Consider the following 27,267-nt stretch of genomic DNA (forward strand, 5'->3'; position numbering starts at 1 on the left):
ATACATGGAGGCTACAGTAAGGCTTCAAAACAGGTTCAAAATGCAACACATTGACTGTTTTGACAGGTCTGGAGATCCTATGGGACATATCCGACTTTTCTTGGATGTCCTGAAACCGATGGGTCTGATTAAGCCTCAGAAACTCTCTGTGTATGGAAGAACCCTGTCGGGTATAGCAGCCACTTGGTACACCAAGTTAGAGGATAAAGTGAAGCAGAACTGGACAGATTTGGCTAAGGCATTTGTCAATAAATATTCTCACAATAGCCAAATTGAAATAATCACCGAAGAGCTTGAAGCAACCCACCAGAATCCTAAAGAACCTTTTGTGGAATTTGTTGCAAGGTGGAGAGAAAAGGCATCACAAATGACAGATCGACTTTCTGAAAGGGACCAAGTGCGAATAGTGGTGCAAAACCTTGAGCATGATATGTTACAAAAGTTAATAGTCGCTCCACTATTCACTTTCAAAACTTTGCATGAATTAGGAGTTCAGATTGAGAGTGAATTCAACAAAGGGGTTATTCCCAGAATAAGCGAACCAACAATGAGGGTTTTTTTCAGGAGTACCCATGCTAGCAGTAGCACTATTCCCAAATCCACTGAAGTCAATACCGTCACCACTGATCCAAAAACTGCCGACCTATTTGCCAATACCAGCCCACAAACAGCCAGCCCAACCCGAGTTCAAGGCAGAACTTTTACCCCCCTCTATATGAGCCTAACCAGCGCACTAAAAATCCTGATGGAAAGAAGGTATCTCAAACCCCTCGATCCCCAACCACTTCCTGACCCACTCCTTGCTAAACATAATCCCACCAAATACTGTGTGTACCATTAGCAGCGCGGTCATGGTACTGATCGTTGCTACTGTCTTCATCATGAGGTTCAAAATCTCATTGACAACTAGACGATAGCCCCACCTTAAGAACCCAATGTTACTACCAGCCCACTTCCCATCCATGACCAAGTACCTTCTCCTTACCTTAACCTCATCCATACACTATTTCCTACCTTTAACCCCAACATATACATCACCCTGGCCCATTTACCCAAGCCTGAGGTGTTCATTCCAGAAAACACTAATTTGTGCATGATGGATGCACCCAATCCGGTTCAGGTACACCAAGAGCGCCAAATGGCCAAACCCACTACTGATGAGATGTTCGGAATGATTGAAGACCTTCAAGGAATGGTGGCAAATTTAACATTTGGGGTTTCGATCCCGTCAAAAAGCACCCCAATCTTAGGGTGAGCTGGAGTTGAAAAAGGCCAACCCGAAGCTATCTCAAGTCTGGGTAATGACAGATCAACAACAAATGGGCCCTCACTTCAATATAACCACCCAATCCCTTCGCCAAGCAGAAGCAAGTGGCAAAAACAAAGCTGGGACAAGTATTGATCCCTATGCCCATTTACTCGAGCCTCAAAATTCCCATCAAGCAAAATGTTACTTGACTTTATGTCACCATGTATAATTCGAGGGGAACAATCATGGTGCAAGTAGGCCAGCCCTTTTGCAGCTCCCATGATGATATTTAGCCGTGTATCCCAGTCCAGCAGCTCAGATCTCTCTACACATACCAGCAGAACAAAACAATGTTCTCCATATATTCAAGCAACAAATTTACAGACTGCAGTGGTGCAATATTGTTAAAAGAAAAGCCATAGGTGATGAAAGTTGCACATCTCAAAATCAAAATATATCATACATTCCACTAGGCATCACATGAATTAAACAGCATCAAATGAATCCATAACAATTTTTTGGCCAATCTGGAATCCAAATAAAACTGAGAGCTTCAGATTTTTGTAATATTATTTGTTGGCATATCTGGAATATTGTAAGATATCTGCTGATACATCATGATAGCTTGTTAAAGGTATCAAATAATTACACATCTTCATTCAGAGCTACAAAAAATGAATTATAATATAATTGTTAACACGGAATAAAGAAGTTCCATTCAAATCCATCTAGAGAACCACCTGATGAGATGAGCACAAAACATTTTTACCACACCTTTCTTATGATAAGATGGGTAGGATTTCCAGCCCAACACAGTCAAAGCAAGTCAAGTTGTCAAAAGGAGTCTACTCAATTTTTGGTCAAAGAGGGGCATTAGAAGCAGGCTTCAGAAAACTCAATTTGATCTTTTATAGAAAAGTAACAGTGTAGCACCAAATTAGCTTGGCTTCCACCATGTTTTATTTATGGGAAATAACTCCATTTTTTATCTTTTGGTACTGGGTGACACTTGCATGCAACCCCCAACTCATTTTCGTTTATCACTCAAGGTAATCAGCAATATTTTTGCTTTTCTATTTCATCCTTAGACTAGGTAGTTGTTCTAGACATATCTATTGACACAAGTAATCCATTAGGCAAGCAACTCAAGACAAACTTTGTTTTCTGTTATCAAAAGAAAAATACAAAGGCAGTCATATTGAGCATCTCCAACACTATATTAGGTATTTTGCCTAGCAAAAGTATATCAAAAAGTACAGTATCTGTTTTAGCTAGCCACTTTTTTATGCATGTACTCCAATAAGGTTCTTTATTTTAGCTAATTATTTTAAAAATTATTCTTTTTTAATTTGAACCTGAAAATCTCTGTAGACTCAAACCTATACACCTATAGACCGGAGATGACCTTTTAATGGCCAGCCTCCTATACACCGTAGACTCAAACCTCATATCCCTTCATTTCAAATACATCCATCTAGACGCTACGTAAGAATTAGTCATAAATACTGAAGTTGTTAAGAATATTTTAAGTTCCCTGAAAGCCTATACAAAGAAGAGAATAAAAAAGTGGACTAGGCCTCCTTGAATGTTTCTCATGAAGACAGAAGTATTCTCAAAATTGTGCCCAAAAATCATGTAGCAAAAAAATCATGTTCTAAAGGTTGACAAATTTGTAAACAATCTGGACAAGCCAAAGTAATCAAAGAGTTCGAAACTTCAATTTTAGAATTTTCAAAGAAAGAACAGTGGCTGTGTAGACAGTGCACTAAGCTTTATTCAAAACAATCATGACAAGAATTCAGAATGGTCTAGCCTTCTGTTGATAAATCGTCTGCTATATGTGTCTTCTAAGGTTAATTCTCTGATTGGCAATTAACATGTTCTATTAGCTTCATAAATTGACTTTCTGGAAGATGGCTAACATGCCTCAGAACCTGAAAAATTCCATGCTTCTACAACAAAACAAAATTGAAAAGTTGTGTACGCACAAGTATATGCATGTCCTATCAAATCACACGTGTCTAATAAAGATAAACATAAGAGAAAAACAGATCTCACCATGAAGAGCTTCATCTAAGCTACCACCAGGTAAGAAATCATAAATTAACAGTTTTGATGTTGAAGATTTGCAATATCCCCGCAAATTCACTAGGTACCGATGCTTTATACTTCCAAGAATCTCAAGCTCCCTCTCAAAAAAGCGATCAAAGCCCTCATTCATCTTTAAAATTCTTTTCAAAGAAAATACACTACCATCATCCATTGCAAGCCTGTACACTGTCCCAAAGCCCCCTGAACCAATTACATGTTCCTCATTCAAAGTCACCAATTTCTGAAAGATATCCTTCGAAGAATATGGCAAGTCTCCATGAAACATAACGATTGATGCGCCTGAAGCAAGAAGACTTTGTAAATGTATATGGTCAAATTATTGGAATATAAAAGCACAAAGATGTAACTGAAAACAACAAGAGAATGCTTTCAAATGATAATTCGTGAAGTAGTAATAATGAGAGAATCACCTCCACTGACATCCATTGCAAGACCTCTACCATCGTTTTTACCAAGTTTCTTATAAAGAAAGCAGCCCCAAAAACACATCAATGCCACCAAAAGTAGTGCACCCACGGTAGCAGATGTACTTATAAGTAGCCACCCAGAGTATTTTTTATGCCCTTGGTTTTGTGCTACAAATACATTAACAGCAGCATAAAATATTAATTAAAACAAGAAGATTGCGTAGGATGAGGTGCACTGCATACCACACCACTAGTATATTAAAGATATTACTGCTACAACTCCTCTTAATATCGTTGTTGCTTCTGACATTTATAATATTCTTACTCTGTATTCAAAAAATGTACGGTACACAAAAAATCAATGGTTAGGATTGAGCCACATCATTAAAAGTGACATGCTAAACAGGTCACTTTTTTATAGTTATGAGCTAAAATTATATTTCTTCATAACTATAATCAAATTGATCATAACTTAGTCATAACCGCATCTCATAACCAATACCATTTTGTTCATAACTAATATCACATATTTCATAACCACATCTCATAACCAACACCATTTTGTTCATAACTAATATCACATATTTCATAATCATAATGACATATCTCATAACCAACACCACTTTGATCATAACAAATATCACATATCTCATAACCATTGATCACATATCTCATAACTACTACCCATATAAATCATAACCACTACCCATATAAATCATAACCATATCTCATAACTAGTCCCTTTGAGTCATAATCAACATCACATATCTCATAACCACTATTCACATATCTCGTAATCAACACATTTTTGTCATAACCAACATCACATATCTCATAACCACTAATCACATTTCTTATAATTAACACTTTTTGCTCATAACCACACCACTTTGATCATAACCAACATCACATATCTCATAACTACTAGTCACATATCTAATATCCAACATCACATATCTCATAACCACTAGTTACATAACCAATATCTCATAACTCATAACCATTAATACATATAGCATAACCACACCATTTGACACCACTTTGCTCATAACCATTACCCACATATCTCATAAGCACTAACACATATAGCATAACCAAATACCCTTTGACATCACTTTGCCCATAACAATTACCCACATATCTCATAACCACTAACACATATAGTATAACCAAACATCCTTTGACACCACTTTGCTCATAACCATTACTCACATATCTCATAACCACTAACACATATAGCATAACCAAACATCCTTTGACACCACTTTACTCATAACCATTACCCACATATCTCATAACCACTAACACATGTAGTATAACCAAACACCCTTTTGACACCACTTTGCTCATAACCATTACCCACATATCTTATAACTACTAACATATATAGCATAACCAAACACCCTTTGACACCACTTTGCTCATAACCATTACCCACATATCTCATAACCACGAACACATATAGCATAACTAAACACCTTTTGACACTACTTTGTTCATAACCATTACCCACATATCTCATAACCACTAACACATATAGCATAACCAAACACCCTTTGACACCACTTTGCTCATAACCATTACCCACATATCTCATAAACCACTAACACATATAACATAACCAAACACCCTTTGACACCACTTTGCTCATAACCATTACTCACATATCTTATAACCACTAATACATATAGTATAACCAAACACCCTTTGACACCACTTTGCTCATAACCATTACTCACATATCTCATAAACCACCTTTGACACCACTTTACTCATAACCATTACTCACATATCTCATAAACCACTAACACATATAGCATAACCAAACACCCTTTGACACCACTTTGCTCATAACTATTACCCACATATCTTATAACCACTAACACATATAGCATAACCAAACACCCTTTGACACCACTTTGCTCATAACCATTACCTACATATCTCATAACCAACATCACATATATCATAACTACTAATCACATATCTCATAACCAAACACTCTTTGACTTATAACTATACCACTCTGCTCATAACCAAAATCACATATCTCATAATCACTAATAATATATCTCATTACCTTTACCCACGTATGTTATAACCACATCTCATAACCAGCACCCTTTGTTTCATAATCAATATCACAAATATCATAACCACTAATCATATATCTCATAACCACTACCCACGTATAGGGGTGTAAATTTGGCCCACGAGCTCGCGGCACACCCCAAGTCCGCTCGTGCCCTGGGTAGGCAAAACTAGGCTTGAGCCTAAACCCAACTTAAGATATGTGTTATAGATCTCGGTCCGATCCTGGTGTTATGGAGTGTGACCCATCCCGTGAGCTCGTCCCGAAATTTTCTTCCCCATCTGGCTCGACTTGACCCCAATGGCTCCCTGCCCCCCTTGTCAGTGCAATGGTCAAAAATTTAAATCAAAACAATTTGAAAGAGTCATATAACCGTTAATTCCACCAACAATCAATTTTTATTTTATTTTATTTATATATATATATATATAAATTAACTCTTCCCTCCCAAGTCCTATAAATACCACCCCTCTCACATCACTACAAGAAAAGTGGGCTTAAAAGACGAAACTTTTTGCGACGGCACATTTGTCGTCGCAAAAAATGTGACTTTTTGCGACGGCACACCTTGCCGCCGCAAAAAATGTGACCTTTTGAGACGGCACAACTTACTGTCGCCAAAAAATGTGACTTTTTGAGACGGCGCAGCTTACTGTCGCAAAAAATGTGACCATTTGAGACGGCACAACTTGTTGTCACAAAAAAAAATGTGACTTTTTGAGACGGCACAACTTGCTGTCTCAAAAAAATGTGACCTTTTGAGACGGCACAACTTGCCGTTGCAAAAAATAGAGTTTTTGTGACGGTACCAGCTGCAGTCGCAAAAAAAAAAAAAAAAAAATAGTTTTTTGCAACCGTAATAGGTACCGTTGCACACAAAAAAAATATATATATATATATCTATATATATATTGTGGCTTTGAGACGGCTTCATATATATATAGTCACAAAATGGTTTAAATAAATGCAACGATATTTTTCTGTCACCAAAAAAAAAAAAAAAACAAAAAAAAAAAAAACGACGTAGTCTTACTCTTTTGAACATTTCTCTTTTCACCCATTTTTTCATCTTCCTATCTCTTTCTCTGTCTCTCTTCTTTCTGTCTCTCTCTCTCTCTCACTCATCACTCTTCTTTGTCTGTCTGTCTGTCTCTTTCTCTCTGTGTCTCTCTTCTTTTTCTCACTCATTCATCACTCTTCTTTGTCTGTCTGTCTGTCTGTCTCTCTCTCTCTTTCTCTTTGTGTCTTTCGTCCATCTCTCTTCTGTCTATCTCTCTCATCTCTCTTCTCTTTATCTCTCTCGCTCATCTCTCCCTGTCTCTCTCACGTTTATCTTTTTTCGCTCTTTTTTGTTCTCTCTCATTTTCTCTGTCTATATCTTTTCACCCATTTTTTTATCTTCTTCTCTCTCTTCTCTTTCTCTCTCACACTCATCACTCTTCTCTCTCTGTCAATCTCTCTCTCTCTATCTCTCTGTGTCTCTCACTCATCTATCTCTTCTCTCATCTCTTTTCTCTCCCTGTCTTTTTCGCTCATCTCTCTATCTCTCTCATCTCGCATCTCTCTCTGTCTCTCGCTCATCTCTCTTCTCTCTATCTCTCTCGTTCATCTCTCTTCTCTCTATGTCTCTCTCGCTCATCTCTCTTCTCTCTTTCTTTCTCGTTCATATCTCTTCTCTCTCTGTCTTTTTTTCTGTCTCTCACTCTCTATCTCTTTATCTTTTTTGTCTCTCTTTCTCTCTCTCTCCCTCTCTCTCCCTTCTTTTTCTCTCTCTCACCCCCCCCACTGTGTTCGCGTTACTCATTCTCGCCCTTCCATATTTTCTATTTACTGAGCTCCCTCTCGATTTATCTATCTACTACGAGAAAAATGTACTTTTAGAGACCACTTTGTCTCTCTCTCGCTCATCACTATGTCTCTGTCTCTCTCATCTATCTGTCTTTCACTCATCTCTCTATCTTTCTCTCACCACCCATCTCCTTTACCACCTTCACCACTACTGCAAACGCCATTCCACTACCACCATTACTACCACTGTCGCCACTTCACCTCTACGACTACCATTACTACTACCATTGCCACCACTCCACTACCACCATTACCACCACTACCACTACTACTATCATTACTTCTCCTTCACCCCTGCCATTCCATCTACTCTACCACTACCATAACTTCACCACTAATCTCCTTTGCCATCACCACCACCACTACCACCACCATCATCTCTTATCCACCACCTTCACCACTCCTGCCACTCCCTCTCCTCTAGCACAAAAAATTAATTCATGATTTTTAATAACAAAAAAAAATAGGCCGCAGAAAAATATTTTTTATTGACCACAGAAAATTAACTTTTATTTTAGTGGAAAATATTTTTCATTAAAATATTACCCCTACTTCTACCAAATAAAAAATAATAATATTTTTTTCATTAAAATAAAAATAAAACAAATAAATTTTCAATCTTAGTAACTAAAAAAAAAGAATTTTTTTTAAAAAAAATTCATTAACTACAAAAAAATATATATTTTGACAAAAAATAAAAATTTTTTGACAACGGCAACCCTCGTCGCAAAAAAAATATATATATATATATATAATTAAACGGGATTATTTTGTTATTTAAATTTCATTTCTATTCAAAAAAAAATATTTTTTATTTTTAATTTTTTATTCCCGCCCCTTTCCCCCCCCCCCAAACAAAAAAATCCCCAATCTCAAACCCATCGTCGTCGGAGGAGGAGAAGCAGCGTTGGAGCAGCAGCAGATATTCTGATGTTGCCTGGCCTCACCAAGTCCTACCCTGTCACTCCTTCTCGTTAAAATCTACGGTCTAGATTCTCCAAAGAAGAAGCAGTCGTCGCACACACCATTAAGAAAAGTCTGAAGAAGTAGGGCTTTCTGGTTTTATATATATAGCCCCAAATCGCATCTCTGCGTTGTTTGGTTGGAACAGAGCTCTCTCTCTCTCTCTCGATTCTGTGTTTTTTGGTCTCCATTTCTGCAGGAAATCATGGCCAAGGTCCTGGTCTTTACACTGAAATTGGCAAGAAAGCACGAGGTTCTCTCTCTCTCTCTCTCTGTGTATACGTGTATGAATCATGTATCTATGTTTCTTGTTGAGTTATTGGTGTGTTGATTGTATATTTTGAGTGATTTAATTGTTTAATTTTTATGCTAGATCTTCTCTACAAGGACTACCAGAGCGACCACAAGTTCACTGTCACAACCTATTCTCCAACTGGAGTTGTGAGTTTTTTGCTCATTTTCCTTTCTCAGATCTTTTTACTCACTTCATGAAGCTAGTGTTTCTATCTCTTTTTATTTGATTATATTATACGTGTGTATGTATGCTGTTATTTTCAGTTTATGCTGTATAGATTTGTATTTGTATATTTGTATGTATGTATGAGCATCTGATGCTAATTGTCTCAATGAAACCAAGTGCATTATTGAATGGGGTGGACCTTTTTTATTTTAAGTGTGATTTTGGTGCTTTTGCTTTTTTGTAATTGACTTTTTTAAAAAAGAAAAAGAAAAAGTGAGACCATGAATTTTGATGGGTTTTAAGTGGTGTCTATTAGTATCATCATCTTATATATGGCCTCGTTTGGGAAGTGACTATTTTAGTAGGCTATTTTAGTAGGCTAAAATTTTTGTATTTGGGAAGATGATTGGATTTTTTTGTGGTTGGATGTGATGTTTGTGAGAGAAAAAGTGAAATGATTATGGGTTTGATGTGATATTTTGTCCTATTAGCTATTTTAGTCTATTTTGTCTTTTTGTGATTTTTAGCCTAAACTAGGCTATTTTTTTTCTTCCCAAACACCCCCTAGTTGGCATCGCGGGCGATTTTTGAAGTATTATTATGCATTGATGCTTAGCCAATATACCTTTTTACCATATGTTTCATGATCTTGAACAGTTCTCTTAAACTTGTATAATTGACAATTGACAATGGGAATTGGTAGCATCATTGCTTGCGCATTTTGTTAGTGGTTTTGGCTTATCTTATTGTCTATGTTACTGGTTTTCTTTCAGTTTGGTTCATTGATTGAATTTGGAAAGAGCTATTAGTTTACGGGTTTTCAATACATTTTAGGCATTAAATAAATTGATGACTATGTTTTTTTTACTTTTGCTAAGATGCTGAATGACAGAGGAATTGTTCAACTTAGAGCTCGTTTGGTTGGGCAACATGAATTATTTTGTTTTTGACTAAAACATTCAAAATCTGCAAGTTCATAGCTGAGTTGGTTCTAAATTTGTTTAGGTTTTGAGCATAATAAATTTTGAATCTTCCAATTCTCAATAATCTGCAAGTTCATATATGAGTAATTCAAAATTTGTCCAATTTTTGAACAAAATAGATTTGTAAAATAAGTATTAGAAGTACTATATATACAAAAAATAAATAAATAAATAAAAAGTGAAAATAAAATAAATTTTAGAATAGTTTTGTAATAGTTTTGCTACTAGGAAAAAGTTTTATTGATATGAGAAATAAGTTGAAGATCACCTGTATAGGTAATCCAATGCCGACTCTAGTTTTAACATCAAGTATGATACTTTCCATCCCATTGCATTTTCAATTCCATCGTGATTCCCTTAGCATCGCCTTCAATAATTGGAACCCCTAAAAAGATCAACAATTTTCTATCAATACCTTAAAAAAGATTAAAAATAAAATAAAATTAATGGTCCAAATAAATTTAAATTATTTCCTTCAATTCTTGTGTCTATTCTTGAAGATGATTGACTCTACCTCTGGCCATAATAATTCCATAAAGTGAAAAATAAAATATATATATTTTTGAAGATTAAAGAAACAGAAGTTGTGGAGTGAATTCTGACTTGCTAATGTGCAATAACTTTAGACCAATCCAATCTGATAGGCCATTCTTTTCTCATTTGATTTTCTCCGAAGAATGTAATTGTAAATTGAGAAATACAATTCTTTCCAAAATCCATGAAAGCATTGGGATAAAAATTAGTTAAACTTCCTTATTTAACTAGTTAAAAATTAGTTAAACTTCCTCATCAAAGATCAAACAAAAATCAAACAAACCTGTGAATTGTGCAGCCACAGTACCAAGAGTCAACTTTGAAAACTTGAGAGATGATAAGATAATTGATCTATATTGTTCGAGAATTGGCTCAGCAGAACTTCGAATTAGCTCTGATGCTGCCTATGCCACCATGTGTCAAAAATGAAGTAATTTAAGTAAAAATAAAATAAAATGCTTTCATTATCATCACATTGAATCCAGTAACAAATAAAAGGGTAAACTACTAATATGTCATAATAGTTGTCATTATTAGCATCATCAATGATCGTCATTGATATAGGGTGTGGTCCACATCACATCAAGTTAAATCTATACCAAACATTCAAATTCTAGGAACTTTTCTATGTAAAAATAATTTATGTTAAGCAAGAATTATAACCAAAGCCATAGTTGCTGTCATTTATAATTACTCACTTTATGATATATAACTTCATGTAACTATAACATATGGATTGATGTTGGCTCAAATCATTTGGTAAATACACTCCCACAATTTTTTTATATTTTGAATTTTTTTGGAAAATAATAAATTAGCACAAAAGAAGAAGAAAATTATGTGAATGTGCTTTGCTTTCTATAACGTTGAAACCATCATATTTCCTGAATGTCATGTTTGGATCATGGATTTAGCTAGGGATTTGGAAATGGAAAGGGAAAGGGAAAAGGTGTGTTGAATGTAATTATAGTTCATTGACATTTCACTCACATTTTTCCTTTTCCTTTTCAAATTTCTACTCATATCCATGATCTAAACATAGCATAAAAGTTCTATCAAGATCAGAAAATCCAATAAAAATAATCCAAATCCAGTAGTCCAATAGTTCAATAGATCGGATACAAAGTTTTCAAAAAAAAGAATCCAATAGTCCATCCATTTAGAAGCTACTTAGCTTCACCTTTGACACAGGAAACTACTAGGAAATTAACCAAGTTATGATCTATCAAATAATCCAATAGTTCATCCAATCAAATAAATTTTTTTTTTGTATATATTTTTATTTAATTTTTTGTTAAAGTGGTCAAACGGTTGGTTGTGGTACATTTGTTTAAGTGTTTATTTATGTAATTGTTATTGAGACTTTGAACAAAGGTAGTAAACTTTCATCTCTATTATTGTTCATGCAGTTTGTTAATGTCAAAAGATGTGCAAAATAATATTTTTCGTACATAGATTCTTTCTTTTCTCCCCACAATTATTAATTTCCTTACGTATTGTCTTCTTTACTAATCTATTTTAATGTTCTGTTTTTGTTTGTCATAGGTCCTCAATTTCTCCATCTTAACGTAGAAGTAAAGCTATACCTCCTCCATCCCTTCTTCTCTAGCGGTTGCATTAGAGAATTTCTTATATTTGATGAGAATTTGTGAAACAAATATAAATGTACTGATTTGACTTAAAATATTTGTAAGATTTTTGGTTAAAATATAAATGTAGGTTGTTTGGTTAAAATTTTAATGTAGGGTGTTTGGTTAAAAGATTAAAATATATATATATATATATTTGTAAACAATATGAAATACAACAAAAAAAAAGAAGAAGAAGAAGAAAAAAGTATTGATTTAGCTGACCATTCTAAACTTGGGAGATTTTATTTGTTTTTTTTATTTTATATTATTATTTAGATATTTGTCTTTTTTGTTTATCTTGCACATCAGTATATTCAATGGTGATCTGGAAATATAATTTGAGTTGACATACTTGCCAAACACAATATCATTTGCATTGACACAAGAATTTTTGTTAAACTACTTCATTACTAAACATTTTGATCATTTGCATCATTATTTTTATTTTATATAATATGGATTTTAAAGTGACTTCTTTTTTCTTTTTGCTATAGTTCTTATCGTTTTATTGCCCTTCATCTTGTTAAAGTGATATTCTTCTTCCATTCTATGGTGAAGTGAATATCTTTTAATTATTTAACATAACAAAGATTTCGTAGCTGGCTAATTGTGCGATTATTTTGTATCTGTTTTTGGTCAGGTTCAATGAAAATATTATCACTGACCCAGGTTATGTGGATATATTTCCGGCATCACGTATCCCAAAACAGTTGCACCATCTTGTTAAGTCAATTTATCGTTCCACACCCAGTGCATCTAGGGAATCATTAAATTCAAGAGGTGCTAACATGAAGGAAAAAGGATTCTGGATACTAACGGAGCCAAGTAATTTGTCCTCTGTTCTACAGTGGGCATCAGATTCTGAGGTAGCTTTATTAGCTCTCTTTTTTGATTATTTTTATTTTTATTTTTTAATGAAACTATTCATCACTACATTAGCAAAGCCTGGACTCTGCAATTCCATGAACTGAGCGACTGAGAGTTAAGTGGAGCTGTTGGTGGATAATATATTGTGGATTCTTTGAAGAACCACTGAAAAATTCAATTGGAATTTAACTGCTATATCGTGTGGATGAAGTTCCCTTCTTATTCCAAATTTCATTAAATTTTCATCAAAATGTATATAGAAGTTCCCTTTTTATTCCAAATTTCACTTTTCATCAAATTTGATGAAAAAAAATCACTTCCAATGTTTCATCTTTTTAATTTTTTATCAAATTCAAATTTGATGAAGGATTTTATGAATTCTCAATTTGATGAAAAAATGAGTCTCCATTGATTTAATGAAAGGATTGGATGTTGTTATTTTTCAGCAATTTTTCATCAAATGAAAGAAATGGTGAATGATTGGATATGCTCTAACTTGCACCAAACAATTGGTCCAACATAGATGAGTTTCAACGTATGTTAAAGCTAAGTGAATTTCAATCAATGGTTGCTAGTTGCTACACTTTTTGATTCTTAGATGCATAGTAGATCAATCTTGCCAATAGTTGATGGCTTACATTTGTGATTTAGGATTTTTTTTGTGAGGTTAATCAATCCATATTTATTTATTATAATTTCAGTTGGTGCATATGCAGGTGGGCTTTCACCTTCATGCCTGCACATTTGCAGCAGCATGAAGTCAAGAGAGGGAGATGTTAATAAGAGAACTTGGTTAGTTAGCAAATCTCCATGCTTGAATTGGGGTATGTTTAGTGTGTTTAGAAGATGATGGGGATGCCATCACTATTTTTGATGTTTTACGAAGCATTTTGGTTGTCATACCTTCAAGTTGTGATAGGGGATGTTAAAGAGACCTTCATCTTATGGTAAATTTATATGGTTGAATTAGGATCACTTTAATAAGGTAGAAGAGTCATCCTTGCTTTTCGAAGTTCTTCTAACGGCAACTAGAATCCTTTGTTTGATTTCAATTACTCACCTAACACTCATGGTTTATGTTCCTATATTTAGGATTCACTATTTGCAAAATAGTTGCTATATTTGTGTGAATGAGTATTTACTTTTGAGTAGTTTGAGTATGGGAGTCTACTGGTGGGATGCAACAAGTTAAACTTCCTACTTGCATAGCACTTGAAATCAAGGGAATTTTTATTTATTTATTTTCGGGGTATGCTGGTGAAGATCCTTATCCTCTTCAATGTTGAAAATGTTACATAGAATTATTTTATTGCTTCATCATTTGACTAGCAATCTGTTGCTTATTTTCTTAATGTACTCTAGTTCTATTCTCATTCTTCCTCTAAACCTATGTGTTTAGCTTGCTTAAAATCATACATCAAATGGCATGTAATGGCCTTGTTTGATAACTTTTTTTAATAGTCTTTTCCCCCCTGAATGTTTCTTCTAGAGCACATCATGTATCCCAAAGTTCACATTGCACTAAGAATGTCAGGTCGTCTTCGACTGGGCGTTGTTTGGATATATTCAAAGAAAGTCAACTATCTGTACCAAGACTACAATTTTTTTTTGATAACCATAAGAAAAGCATTTGCTTCTGTAGAAGTTAATCTGCCAGAAGATGTAACTCATGCACCTTTTGACTTTGTCACTTTGCCAAAACGTTCAAACTTGATGCCTTGAATTTGGATGATGACTTCTCTTATGACGGGTAATTTTCTGGCTACGTATTGCACTTCCGCCTTTCTTTGAATCTATAGATAACACTCGATTTTTATTTCTCAGGGCTCAAGATAATCATCTCCGGAGCGAGGTGGAGATAACACTTACATGTGGTAGTATTTCATGTGCTTCCTTGAATTCATATTTTGTAAATTATTGCACTGTAGTTTATGATTTTTTTAGTTCAATAACACTTACTGGTGGTAGCATTACATGTGCTTCTATGTATTCATATTTTGATTTGATAGTTCAAATGGTAACTGATTGAACTGGAATTATCATATTGTAGATCAAATTTTGATTTGAAGAGACCTGTACATTACCGTTACTTTCTATTGCACTTGAATTATTTGATCAGTAGTTAATAACCTCTACACTTCGTGATAAAAAGGTGTTGAATCCTTGGTAGGCGAAACAGAAAGAGGACAGTCGGTTAAATCTTCATTGTGATGAAATATAAGTTACCAACTATTGTTGATTGCTATCTCTGTTAAAAGGTTTCCATTGATTGTTCATCAATGATAACCTTGGTTTCCTTCTATTTGCTCAAAAATGCTCTTCATTTATTGGTTTATTAATCTGATATTTGAAATGGTTTTTATGCAATCTCTAATGAATGAATTTTTTTAGTTGGGTAGCATGTAAGATTTGATTTAAATGTTGTGATTAAAAGGTATTCATCACTGTTTGTAAGTTAAATTATAACTTTGGTTTGGTTTCCTTGTATTTGCTCATAAATACTATTCATTTACTGGTTTATTAATCTGATATTTGAAATGGTTTTGTACAATCTCTAATGAAAGAATTATTTTTGTTGGTTGGCATGTAAATATTTGATTTAAATGTAGTGATTAACACTGGTTGAAATTTATGGCTCAGGGAGCAATAATGGGACCGCTGATAACTACTGTTCTCATTGCTCTCAAGGATTTGTATGCTGAATTTGTTTTGGATGAACTGAAGGAGAGTGAGACGTAGAGCGCTGCTGGGCATGCTTTTAGTGCTTGCTTCCTGAGAAATGTTCATCGCTGCCTCAAAAACGCGTGTACATTATTGGTTGAGCTAATTAGAACCCAAAAAAGAAATATCAGAATTGTTTGCTTTAGAGTGGATGTGTTTTTACCAATCTGTTGGCAGTGCATTTATCAAGTTTTGTTGGCTGCATTTTCTCTTTAGGACAGTTTTTTTATTTTTTATTTTTTTCTTTTATTTATGGTGTGAGCATGGTGTAAAAAGTAATCGATCAATCATGTACTCCCTTGGTTGTTGGTTGTGTGCTCTTACAAGAATTTTGTACAATTTCGATATATTTAATATATTTGTTGATGTAGAAAGCTTATTTGATCCCTTTTTCTTTTTTTGGTAATTTGGATAAAAAAGGGTTGGTATGTTTTTTGGGTTTATTTTTTTAAAATTATATCGAAATGTTAACTTTTTTTAAAATTATATAAAAAAATATTTACTTTTTAAATCTATCTTGACTATACAATTTTAAAAAAAAATACTAAAAGCAAAAATAATTCTATTTTTTAAACTTTTTTTTTTACAACAATTGACTTGTGAATCTTTTAAAAATGTTAAATAACTAAAGATGAGGATAAGTCTAACTGAAAAAGCAACTATTATTTTTTAATCCCAACCAACATGATCCTACAAAAAAATCTATTAAAAAAGAAATGAAAAAGAAAGCAAGAGGTAAAACCAACTTTTTAACCAACGATGTTCCAAAAGGTGAAGCTCAATAGAGAGAATAAAGCAATTATTTTCCAATTTCACACAACGAAACAACATTTAGCTATGGAATCTCATCACACAACAACTATTCACCAACAAAAATGGTTGCTTTGCACCAAGGTAGAACACAGACATCAATCAATCAATTCTCGAAATTTCATGGAATGTTAACATATTACAATGGAATCTCAATTTCTTAAATTGTTTTCTTCACCTAATTCATACTTGCACAATCAAACTCTTTCTTAATAGTGAGCGCTACTAGATCTGATTCAATTCAACTGAACATGAAACTTAAAAGATGGCAAGTTCCTTCTTTATCTGTTCAAGTTCAAGCAAAAGAGCTTCTGTGCCATCCTCATCATCGTCATCGTCACTAAACACAAAATAATGACACTTCCGTAATAACAAATTTCAAATAGTACATTTACACGTCAGTAATAACAAAATCAAGTGTTAGAAAAAAAATTCAACTATATTCACATGCACATTTGCATATTGTCTTCAAGATTATACTTTAAAAACATTTCATCCTTTATAGTAACTGATTTGAAAAAAATGGAGCAGGTCTATCAAGCATAAATCGACAATCACACATACCCAATATGTTAACTCAAATACCAAAAAAAAAAAAAAATTACTAATATTTTTACATTTTAATAAAAAAAATATGGGGGTTGCTCTCCAAACTCTGAAAATAACTTCATCTTCAAGTCCTCCAATCCTCTTTAGCGAAATGATGATTATATACCTGAATCATCTTTCCATTCTTTGTCATTCTCAAGATCATAAAAGCTTTTTTTACTGTAATCAAAAGGAAAAAAAAGACAAAACTCTATCTGATTAGAAAGAAGTTAAGAGGCAGAAAAAAATAGACTAGATAGTTAGATTTTTACAGCAGCCATTAACAATCAACCCAATAAACATTAGCCATTGAGCATGCCATTATTACTTGGAAGACTAAAAAATGATGGTCTCTTAAAAGTGCTGTTGCGCAAAAATGATTCGTCATGCAACCCAGTAAGTAAATTTGCAAAATCTATCACTAACCCATCATGCAACCTAGCAATTAATATATATGCATTATCCATCATTAACCCATTTCCCTTGCCATCAAACACAACAAAGCATCACTAACTATCTAACATAAATAAATTTACAACTGCAAAAACACACCATCTCATTACTAATTTTAAGATCATATTTTGTGCAATGCATCATTCAACCAGTAAATCACATTCGAAAGATGAATAGTCATTGTCATAATCCATTTGGGCAAAAAGTATCATTTAGAATATAGCTATAAAAATAAAAATTCAGTGCACCATAAGCTGTTATGATAGATATCATGATAGAAAAGTTAATACACTTTTTAACTGCTAGTCTTAATATTTCATTTCTCACCACACATTGTATGCATAAGTAATCATGCAATATAGTTCTAAAATAAGGGTTCAATGTGTGATAACCTAAGAGAAGGAATTCAATAATAGTTTAAAACTGGCGAATGTACATCTCACTGATTGATTGTATATTTGGTGAACAAAAATGTTACATGGAAAACTAAGTGATGAGCATAGTAGAGAACTCACTGCAAGCACTCTGCTGCATCATATATGCCCATGGTTTCGGTACTTGTGTCATCAACTAGTGCTGTGTGAACATTGAGTCCTATGGCCACGACACTGCTTCTATCTTTTGAATATCCTGCAAGAAAAACAGAGTATAAATATTTGAACAATTGTGCCTTTAATTAATATTCCTTGTGACAAGTTAAAAATGATGCTTGGTAATATAGCAGTTGCTTTATAATAAAGTTGCATGTGATATGTTCTGTCTCCAAAAATGATGAGATGCACTTTATATCATAGTTGTCAATTTGAAGCATTGTGTTTAGATATACTTCAACTTTCTCTTTGTAAAATGCATATATGTAAGAAGAATATTGTGCACACATCATATGTTAATATCTGATAAATATGTTTTAATATTCTTTCTTGATTAAAGGTAGTATAGCTATGCATCTGTATAATTGGTTAACTTGTTTGTTGTCTGTTTCTTTCTTCCCATTTCATATAATGTCTTCTAGATTAAAGTAAGTGACATCTACATTTATCTTGAATTGGTGCAGAATTTTTTTATTATAGCATTGAAGAAAGGCTTCCTATAATTGTACACACAGGAAATTTCTCAGTGTTTTGTACCTCAAGCTGTTCATGTAGCCTTGTCTGCATTTCAGTTTGCATCCGTATTGCTTCGCTTATATGTAAGCTTCTGAATAAAAGGTTTCATAATTAAAGTATCAGTTCAAGTAATTTTTAGAAAACAAAGGAATGGATAAAGGAGCAGAAAGAACATGAAATGGGTTTCGAGATCTTACTTATTTATTTTGGGTTTCAATGCTTGAATTACTCATGAGTTCCATTTGCCTCAGACATCCTTTCTCCTGCCACTACAAGCATTCCTAAATTCTGTAAGCTATTCCATTGCCAGTAGTTGGCGTAGCTCAAAATAATTTATACTCCATAATTGTTGAACTTCTTACCAATTTTGTTTGTTCCAATATTAGAGTGCCCATGGAGATTCTTACTGAGCCTGTATTTCTGCCAAACCAAAATTGGAGTTATTCTTAATCTGTGTGCTTATATACAAGTATATGAATATAACAATGCCCCAAAAATAAAAATAAAAATCTGAGACCTCAGAGACTTTTTCAAGTTACTATGGTTGGCCTAAAATATTTACCTGAAGATGGCTCCTGATTTGTTTTCCAATGACTCCATATATACACCTAAATAATAATATTTCCATTCTCTGCGCACCATACCATGCACTACTTTTCTACATTTTAACTTGCAGTAGAAGAGCAAAAAGGCTGGCATCTATGAGGACTTAATGCTTACATTTACTACAGTAGTGGGCTATTAGAGGAGATCTATAGCGATCCCGGGTTTACCCTTATTGTACAGTGATCCGGACATGTGTCCGTGAATGTTGGTAGTTGTTTATTTTCTAGTTTGCATCCTCTTTACTTTGTATATTGAGTTATGGGATGTGTTGGGCAGGTTTGTTACAGGTTGGTTGTGCTTGGGAGCCTAGTGTTGCTGCCCAGATTTTTGGTCCTTCGCTCGAGCGAGGAGTTTGTCGCTCGAGCGAGCGTTGTGTTGCACCTGGTTCTGGACCTGAGAGTTGTAGTTTCTGGCTCGAGCGAGCTTTTCGTGGCTCGAGCGGTCTGGGTTTTTCTTCGCTCGATCGAGAACTTCTTGGCTCGAGCGAGAGTTTTCTGTGTCTGGTCGCTCGAGCGACCAATCCTTCGCTCGAGCGAAAGTGTTTTATATCAGCGGACAGCAGCGTCTTAAACATCACTTTTTCAGTCCCTTTCTTTGAGCAAAACCTAAATTCGACACTCTCTCTCTCTAAACTTGCACTCCCTCTAAGATTTGATCTCCCTAGGGTGGGAATCTAGCCTAGGGCCTTTGTTAAAAAGATAGAGGGCGTTGAGAGCTTCGATTTAATCTGAAAAGGTTTGGAATTGGAGCAAGTTGATCTTGGAGTCTTCATCTCCTTTTGGGCTAAAACTTCAAGGTAGGGATATCCTACTCCTCTCTATGGGTTTTGTCTTTAAATTTTGGTATTTTGAGATGTTGGGCTTGGTTTGGTAATTTTGTAAAAGTTTGGGGCTTTTGTGCAATTATACAAAAGTTGGGGTTTTATTCATAATAAACCTAGATGCATGTTAGGCATAAAAAAATGGAATGATTGTTGAATCATTGATGAAAATGGGTCCTAAGAGTTGAAATGGTAATTATGGAAAATGGCCTAATTACATTGTTTAATTAATTGGGATAATTAATTGGTGAAAAATGAGGAAATGAAATGTTGATTGAATATCCATTTGTGCATTTATTTTCTGTTTTAGAAATAACTGCTTTGGGCTATCGGTGGAGGATAGTCGGAATTGTTGTAGACAATGCATGATGATTAAGTAAACGGAAACTAATCAATAGAATGTGTCATGGAACCTGACAGTTGATAGAATACATTAATTGTATGTATTGTGTGATTGCATATAGAACCAATGTGTTTATATATGTTATGTGCAGAGGAGGAGATAGGGGATGTACTCCGCGGTTTAGGGGAAGATAGGGGATGTACCTCTAAACCGGATAGGTATTGGGAGGAGATAGGGGATGAACTCCGTAGACAGAGCTCATATGCTTGTCTAGAGAAGTGAAGATAGAGCTCATATGCTTATCTTTGTGAAGTGTGGATACAGCTTGTATGCTTATCTGTGGATATTGTTGATATACATATCTGTTGTAGAATGTGGATACAGCTTGTATGCTTATCTGTGGATATTGTTGATATACATGTCTATTGAGAATGTGAGATATAGTTTTATACATATCTGTGGAAATGATGATAGAGCTAGCATGCTTATCTGTTGAAAAGGGAAAATGAAAAGTAATTGGGACTTGTAAGTCGTTGACATAAATATGTAATTTATGTGATTGTATCAGTGTTGACCAACTATCAATTGCTAATGTTTTAGTCATTGTCCATGGTTGGTTTAGTGTATTTCTACTGGGCTGTGGCTCACCCTATATGGGAATATCATTTTCAGGTACAGGAAGCATGCCACCTCCAAGGACATAGCTGGGAGGCTAGTGGCGGGCATAGTTTTGTCGTTTTACTTTTGATGTATTACATGTAATTTCAAGCCAAGGGCTTAATGTGTAAACGAGTTAGTACTCTTTCTTGTAACCAAGTGTTAACTTGGAAAGCTGTAAGCCCGTAGGGCATTTTGTTATGAGGTTAACATGTAATACTTATGTCTTGGAATTCTAATGAATGAAAGGAATGCGGTTAGTTTAAATGTAAATGCATGTCTTATCTGATGGGTTTATTGTTATTATTTTGAGGGCGTTACAACTTGGTATCAGAGCGTACCGGGTTCGAATACTTTGGGTACGTGGGAAGTGATTAGGATCACAATGGGTTTGTCTCGCTTGATAGAGACTTAGATGTAGTATCATATGCTATGTGCTTAAGTGATAACATGCTTATGTGACTATGTGGGTATGGGATTTAATTTCTGGGATGTTGATTGGGTCCTTGAGTTTCTGGGAGTCTTGTTGGAAAAGCACTTGATCAATGCTGTTTCTAACCGGAACTCTAGTAACGCCTTGGGACTATCATTATCCGGAAATGAAATTCGTAAGTGCTTATGTGTTTATGTGCTTATGTGGAGTGAATTACACTTGTCCATGCATTAGGACGTGAGTGTTTAGTTTCGGCACACCTATGAATGTGCTAACGTTCTGTGTTACCTTTATTAGGATGTCAGGACGAGGAAGAGGTGCTAGGCGTGGTAGACCTGCGAGGCAGGAAGTACCGTTACAGGGTGAGATTCCGGCAGTGCAGGAGGGAGTTGGGCAGGCCAATGTGGCCGAGCCAGTGGGTCAGCAGGCTATGGGTGCCTTGGCCAGAGAGATAGCAGGAGCTTTGGGTATTCTTAGAGCTGGGAATCAGGCAGCTGAGGCAGGGCCTTCTTTCTTGAAGAGGGAGTTCTTCCGGTGTAATCCGGACGAGTTTATCGGGGATCCTAAGGAGCCACTGAAGGCAGATGAATGGCTCGAACAGACAACGAAGACGTTTGAGATGCTTGGCATCGAGGACGGAGCACTGAAAGTGACCTTGGCATCCTTCCAACTGAAGGGAGATGCGGGTCAATGGTGGAAGTACGAGAAGGCTCGTGTTGGTGGTACTTGGGAGGCGTTTGTGAATGCTTTTCAGGAGAGATTTTTGTCTGCAGTGGCTAGGGAGAAGCTGAGGGATCAGTTTAGCCGGCTTAATCAGCAGGGCTTGTCAGTGGCCGAGTTTGAGGCTACTTTTACCAGTCTGTCTAGGTTTGCACCTGAACTGGTGGCGTCTGAGGAACGCCGTTGCTATGAGTTTGAGCGGAAGTTGAGGCGGGGCCTCAAGTTGAGAGTTGGTGGGTCTTATATTCGAGAGTATAGACACCTAGTGGATGCTGCAGCTCATATGGAGCTTATGATGCAGGAGGAGGATGAGGGTCAGAGAGGCTCCAAGAGGAGCCAGGATAGTCAGAGTGATGGCAGGAGACAGAAGGGTAATAACCCTCAGCAGTCTCAGGGTGCAGTCTCTAGATCGACCTTTCCAGTGCCTAGTGTAGGCTCGGGGAGAGGCAGTCAGGGAGAATTCACTTGTTACAAGTGTGGCCAGCTGGGTCACAAGGTTTCGGTTTGCCCGCAGAAGGGTGGGGGTCAGAAAGCTGCTTCTTCTTCAGCTAGACCGCCGAGTCAGAGTTTGGGCAGGGGGCAGCTCTTGACTTGTTATCAGTGTGGACAACCTGGGCACATGAAGAGGTTTTGTCCACAGTTGAGTGCCACTTCGGGAGCGTCTGGTTCTAGGCAGACGCAGGGTTTTCAGCCAGCTCAGTCTGTGCAGGCCTCGAGGGCCAATCCGGGAGCTTCGTCATCCCAGTCTGTGCAGCAGTCTTTTGCTCCGAGAGGTGAGCAGGTAGACCAGGGGCCTACGGGGCGCGTGTATGCTGTTACCGCGCAGGATTTAGTACCGGCTCCATCAGTAGTGAGAGGTACTTTTCTGTTTTGCAACTCGGTTGCTAATGTGTTGATAGACACGGGTGCATCTCATTCTTTTGTATCTGCTGCATTTGCATCTGTTTTGGAATTGGAGTTAGCACAGTTAGCATCTCCTATTTGTGTGGTATCGCCTTTGGGCGGTGAGTTGATCCTGAAACAGGGTGTTAGAGGATGTGATATTGAGGTCGCCGATTATAGGCTTCCTTTTCCGTTTGTTGTCATGCCCATGAAGGGTTTTGATGTTATTTTGGGTATGGACTGGCTATCGTCATACCGGGCTGTTATTGATTGCTATCGCCAGAGGGTTACATTATGTACCTTGAGCGGGGAGTGGTTCCATTTCTTGGGAGACCGGGTTGGTAGTGTTTTGCCACCGGGGTATGACTCGCGAGGGCGAAGTGAGCTTAGTAGTCTACTTGCTAGCTTTGAGAGTAGTGAGTGTGTTGAGACCCAGGTTGTGTTACCGAGGGTGGTTTGTGAGTATTCGGATGTTTTTCCCGAAGATCTTGTTAGTTTGCCACCTCACCGAGAGATAGAGTTCTCTATTGATTTAGTGCCTGGTACGGCGCCGATTTCTATGGCACCTTACCGTTTTGCTCCAGCAGAGTTGGTTGAGTTGAAAGTTCAGCTCCAGGAATTGCTCGATAAGGGCTTTGTTCGCCCTAGTGTTTCACCGTGGGGAGCACCGGCCCTCTTTGTTAAAAAGAAAGATGGTGCCTTGAGATTGTGTATTGATTATCGGAAGTTGAATCGGGCTACGGTTAAGAATAAGTATCCTATGCCCCGTATAGATGATTTGTTTGACCAGTTGAAGGGTTCCCGTTGTTTCTCTAAGATAGACTTGAGATCGGGTTACTATCAGTTGAGGGTCAGGGAGGAAGATATTCCTAAGACGGCTTTCCGTACGCGGTATGGCCATTATGAGTTTCTGGTGATGCCATTTGGGCTTACCAATGCACCGGCAGTCTTTATGGACTTGATGAACCGGATTTTCCGGGAGTTCTTAGACCGATTTGTGGTTGTTTTCGTGGACGATATCCTTATCTATTCGTCTTCTGAGGAGGAGCACGAGGAACACTTGAGAGTGGTGCTTGAGTTACTTAGAGCCCATAGGCTGTATGCCAAGTTTGGGAAGTGTGAGTTCTGGCTGAGGGAAGTCATATTCTTAGGCCACGTGGTATCCGGGGAAGGGGTGTCTGTTGATACGTCCAAGGTTGAGGCAGTGCAAGATTGGGCACAGCCTAAGAGTGTGTTTGAGATCCGCAGTTTTCTGGGATTAGCTGGGTATTACCGTCGGTTTGTGAAAGATTTCTCCAGGTTAGCGTCACCGTTGACTAGACTGACTCGGAAGGGAGTCAAGTTTGTGTGGAGTGAGACTTGTGAAAAGTCGTTCCAAGAGTTGAAAGTTAGATTGACCACCGCTCCGGTGTTGATTATTCCGGAGAGAGGGTTGGGTTATGCTGTATATTGTGATGCCTCACGAGAGGGTTTGGGTTGTGTGTTGATGCAAGAGGGGAAAGTGGTAGCTTACGGCTCACGTCAGTTGAAAATACACGAGAAAAATTACCCCACACACGACCTAGAGTTAGCAGCTGTGATCTTTGCCTTGAAAATCTGGAGGCACTACCTTTATGGTGAGAGGTTCGAGGTATTCTCGGATCACAAGAGTTTGAAGTATCTGTTTACACAGAGAGACTTGAATCTGAGGCAGAGGAGATGGATGGAGTTCATCGAGGATTATGATTTTGAGTTGCATTATCATCCGGGAAAGGCCAATGTTGTGGTCGATGCCCTTAGTAGGAAGACCATTAGTGATGTAGCTTGTATAGCCATCCGGGAATGGGAAATGTTGGGAGCACTTGGCGAGTTTGATTTGCTACTGGGCGAATCTGTTGAGACTGCGGCCTTGTTTTCTGTTGTTGCGCAGCCTACACTTGTGATTAGAGTGTTAGAGGCACAGAGAGGTGACCTTGAGGTAGAATCCCTCCGAGAGAAGATCTCCAGTGGGAAAGTTAAGAAGGGTTTGACGGTGTATCCCGACCTGAGTGTGAGATACCAAGACCGTTTGTTTGTACCGGAGGCTTGCCGTGAGGAAGTACTCCGAGAGTTTCACCATTCGCGCCTTGCGGTGCATCCGGGAGGTACTAAGATGTATCAGGATTTGGGTCGCCAGTTTTGGTGGCGGGGTATGAAGAAAGATGTGGCTGTTTTCGTATCGAAATGCCTTACTTGCCAGCAAGTGAAGGCCGAGCATCAGAGGCCAGCGGGTTTGTTGCAACCCTTGCCTATTGCCGAGTGGAAGTGGGAGCATGTCACTATGGACTTCGTTGTAGGTCTTCCGAGGACTCAACGGGGTAGTGATGCTATTTGGGTGGTTGTAGACCGGTTGACTAAGTCGGCGCACTTTATTCCTATGCGCGTGAGAGATTCGGTAGATCATCTTGCCGATTTGTATATTCGGGACGTAGTGAGATTGCACGGGGTCCCAGTGACGATCGTCTCAGATAGAGATCCTCGTTTTACTGCTAGGTTGTGGCAGAGTTTGCAGAGTGCCTTGGGCACTAAGTTGACCTTTAGTACGGCTTATCATCCTCAGACTGACGGGCAGTCCGAGCGTACTATTCAGATCCTCGAGGATATGCTTCAGGGTTGTGTCCTGGACTTCAGTGGGACGTGGGAGAGGCACTTGCCATTGGTAGAGTTTGCCTACAACAACAGTTTTCAGTCTAGCCTCGGTATGGCACCGTTTGAGGCCTTGTATGGCCGACCGTGTAGGTCTCCAGTTTGTTGGGCCGAGGTGGGTGATGCACCTTTGTTGGGTCCGGAGTTGGTTAGGGAGACGACGGAGAAAGTTGAGCTTATCCGTAGGAGGCTTGTTACAGCCCAGAGTCGACAAAAGAGTTATGCCGACCGTAGGAGGAGACCTTTGGCGTTTGAGGTAGGTGATCATGTCTTTCTGAAGATATCACCTAGGCGAGGCTTGATGAGGTTTGGGAAGAGTGGGAAGTTATCCCCTCGGTTTATTGGTCCTTTTGAGATCCTTGAGAGGATAGGTGAGGTTGCTTATCGTTTAGCCTTACCGCCGTAGTTGTCCGGAGTACATGACGTGTTTCATGTGAGTATGCTTCGGAAGTATGAGCCAGATCCATCACATGTGCTGGATTGGACCGATTTAGAGGTAGATGAGGATGCCTCGTATGAGGAGAGACCGGTTCGGGTCTTGGATAGGCGGGATCAGGTCCTGCGTGGCAAGACCATTCCTTTGGTGAAAGTCTTGTGGAAACATCACGGAGTGGAGGAAGCCACTTGGGAACGTGAGTTGGAAGTCCGAGAGAAATATCCGGACTTGTTTATTGATATGTAATTTTGTATTTAAATTTTTACATTTTGTTGAACTTAAGAGCTTTTATATATGTCTTAAGTTGTGAAACATTGAAAATGTTTTGGTTATTGGAAGTATGTTTTGGAACTTGCCTCATATGGAAGTTGAATGTAACATTATAGGTGTTAAGTATATTGTTGACATTGGAAAGTTAGTGCATAATGTTGATGCATGTTGATAATACATATGTTGTTTACATATTGTGATATGTCTCTTGTTAAAGGGATGGGATGACCGGTAATGGGTCGACTTGTTGAATGTTAAATTGTAACATTGTTTAAAATGGAGGAAAACCTGTTTTTGAAAACTTGTGCTTAATTTCGGGGGCGAAATTCTTTAAGGGGGGGAGGTTATAGCGATCCCGGGTTTACCCTTGTTGTACAGTGATCCGGACATGTGTCCGTGAATGTTGGTAGTTGTTTATTTTCTAGTTTGCATCCTCTTTACTTTGTATATTGAGTTATGGGATGTGTTGGGCAGGTTTGTTACAGGTTGGTTGTGCTTGGGAGCCTAGTGTTGCTGCCCAGATTTTTGGTCCTTCGCTCGAGCGAGGAGTTTGTCGCTCGAGCGAGCGTTGTGTTGCACCTGGTTTTGGACCTGAGAGTTGTAGTTTCTGGC

General features: G+C 37.2%; 2 protein-coding genes and 1 long non-coding RNA gene across 22 annotated transcripts in view; 1 reads left to right on the forward strand and 2 right to left on the reverse strand.

Moving 5' to 3' along the window:
• Positions 1 to 2,969: 2,969 nt before the first annotated feature.
• LOC145803963 (LRR receptor-like serine/threonine-protein kinase FEI 1) overlaps positions 2,970 to 27,267 on the reverse strand; it is a 57,086-nt gene continuing 32,788 nt past the window's right edge. Inside the window, exons 7-8 of the mRNA XM_082897358.1 lie at positions 3,772 to 3,936; positions 2,970 to 3,640 (exon numbers count right to left, since the gene is read on the reverse strand). Of these exons, the coding sequence (XP_082753484.1) occupies positions 3,261 to 3,640; positions 3,772 to 3,936 (545 nt within the window). The 3' untranslated portion in view covers positions 2,970 to 3,260. The remainder of the gene's footprint in view (positions 3,641 to 3,771; positions 3,937 to 27,267) is intronic.
• LOC114323301 (mitochondrial intermediate peptidase, mitochondrial) lies at positions 8,566 to 16,230 on the forward strand. Of its 19 annotated transcripts, none has more exons than XR_014347464.1 (7): positions 8,566 to 8,924; positions 9,045 to 9,112; positions 12,920 to 13,145; positions 13,593 to 13,681; positions 13,863 to 13,970; positions 14,636 to 15,020; positions 15,787 to 16,230. XR_014347464.1 is itself a non-coding variant. In XM_082900085.1 (4 exons), the coding sequence occupies exons 1-4, from the start codon at positions 8,877 to 8,879 to the stop codon at positions 15,883 to 15,885; spliced, it is 441 nt and encodes a 146-aa protein (XP_082756211.1). In that variant the 5' UTR covers positions 8,566 to 8,876; the 3' UTR covers positions 15,886 to 16,230. The 19 variants fall into 19 exon arrangements, 1 of the variants encoding a protein (XP_082756211.1); XR_014347467.1 differs by having other exon boundaries at positions 14,971 to 15,020; XR_014347465.1 differs by having other exon boundaries at positions 13,863 to 13,938.
• Positions 16,633 to 19,582, reverse strand: LOC145804854 (uncharacterized). 2 transcript variants are annotated; one of them, XR_014347470.1, is made up of 6 exons: positions 19,545 to 19,582; positions 19,187 to 19,244; positions 19,022 to 19,093; positions 18,846 to 18,915; positions 18,234 to 18,348; positions 16,633 to 17,445 (listed from the first exon to the last, which is right to left on the reverse strand). It is a non-coding gene; the product is annotated as an uncharacterized LOC145804854 (long non-coding RNA). The 2 variants fall into 2 exon arrangements; XR_014347469.1 differs by having other exon boundaries at positions 19,187 to 19,576.

Source organism: Camellia sinensis, chromosome 12, assembly GCF_055761805.1.
Source record: "Camellia sinensis isolate YWXY chromosome 12, ASM5576180v1, whole genome shotgun sequence".
In the NCBI taxonomy this organism is placed as follows: Eukaryota; Viridiplantae; Streptophyta; class Magnoliopsida; order Ericales; family Theaceae; genus Camellia; species Camellia sinensis.

What these genes read in the sequence shown, in the direction of transcription:
- LOC114323301 (XM_082900085.1), top strand. Translation starts at nt 8,877, where the DNA reads ATGGCCAAGGTCCTGGTCTTTACACTGAAATTGGCAAGAAAGCACGAG. An exon ending in AATTGGCAAGAAAGCACGAG is followed by an intron (nt 8,925 to 9,044) that starts GTTCTCTCTCTC and finishes TTTTTATGCTAG; the next exon opens with ATCTTCTCTACAAGGACTAC. An exon ending in CCTATTCTCCAACTGGAGTT is followed by an intron (nt 9,113 to 12,919) that starts GTGAGTTTTTTG and finishes GTTTTTGGTCAG; the next exon opens with GTTCAATGAAAATATTATCA.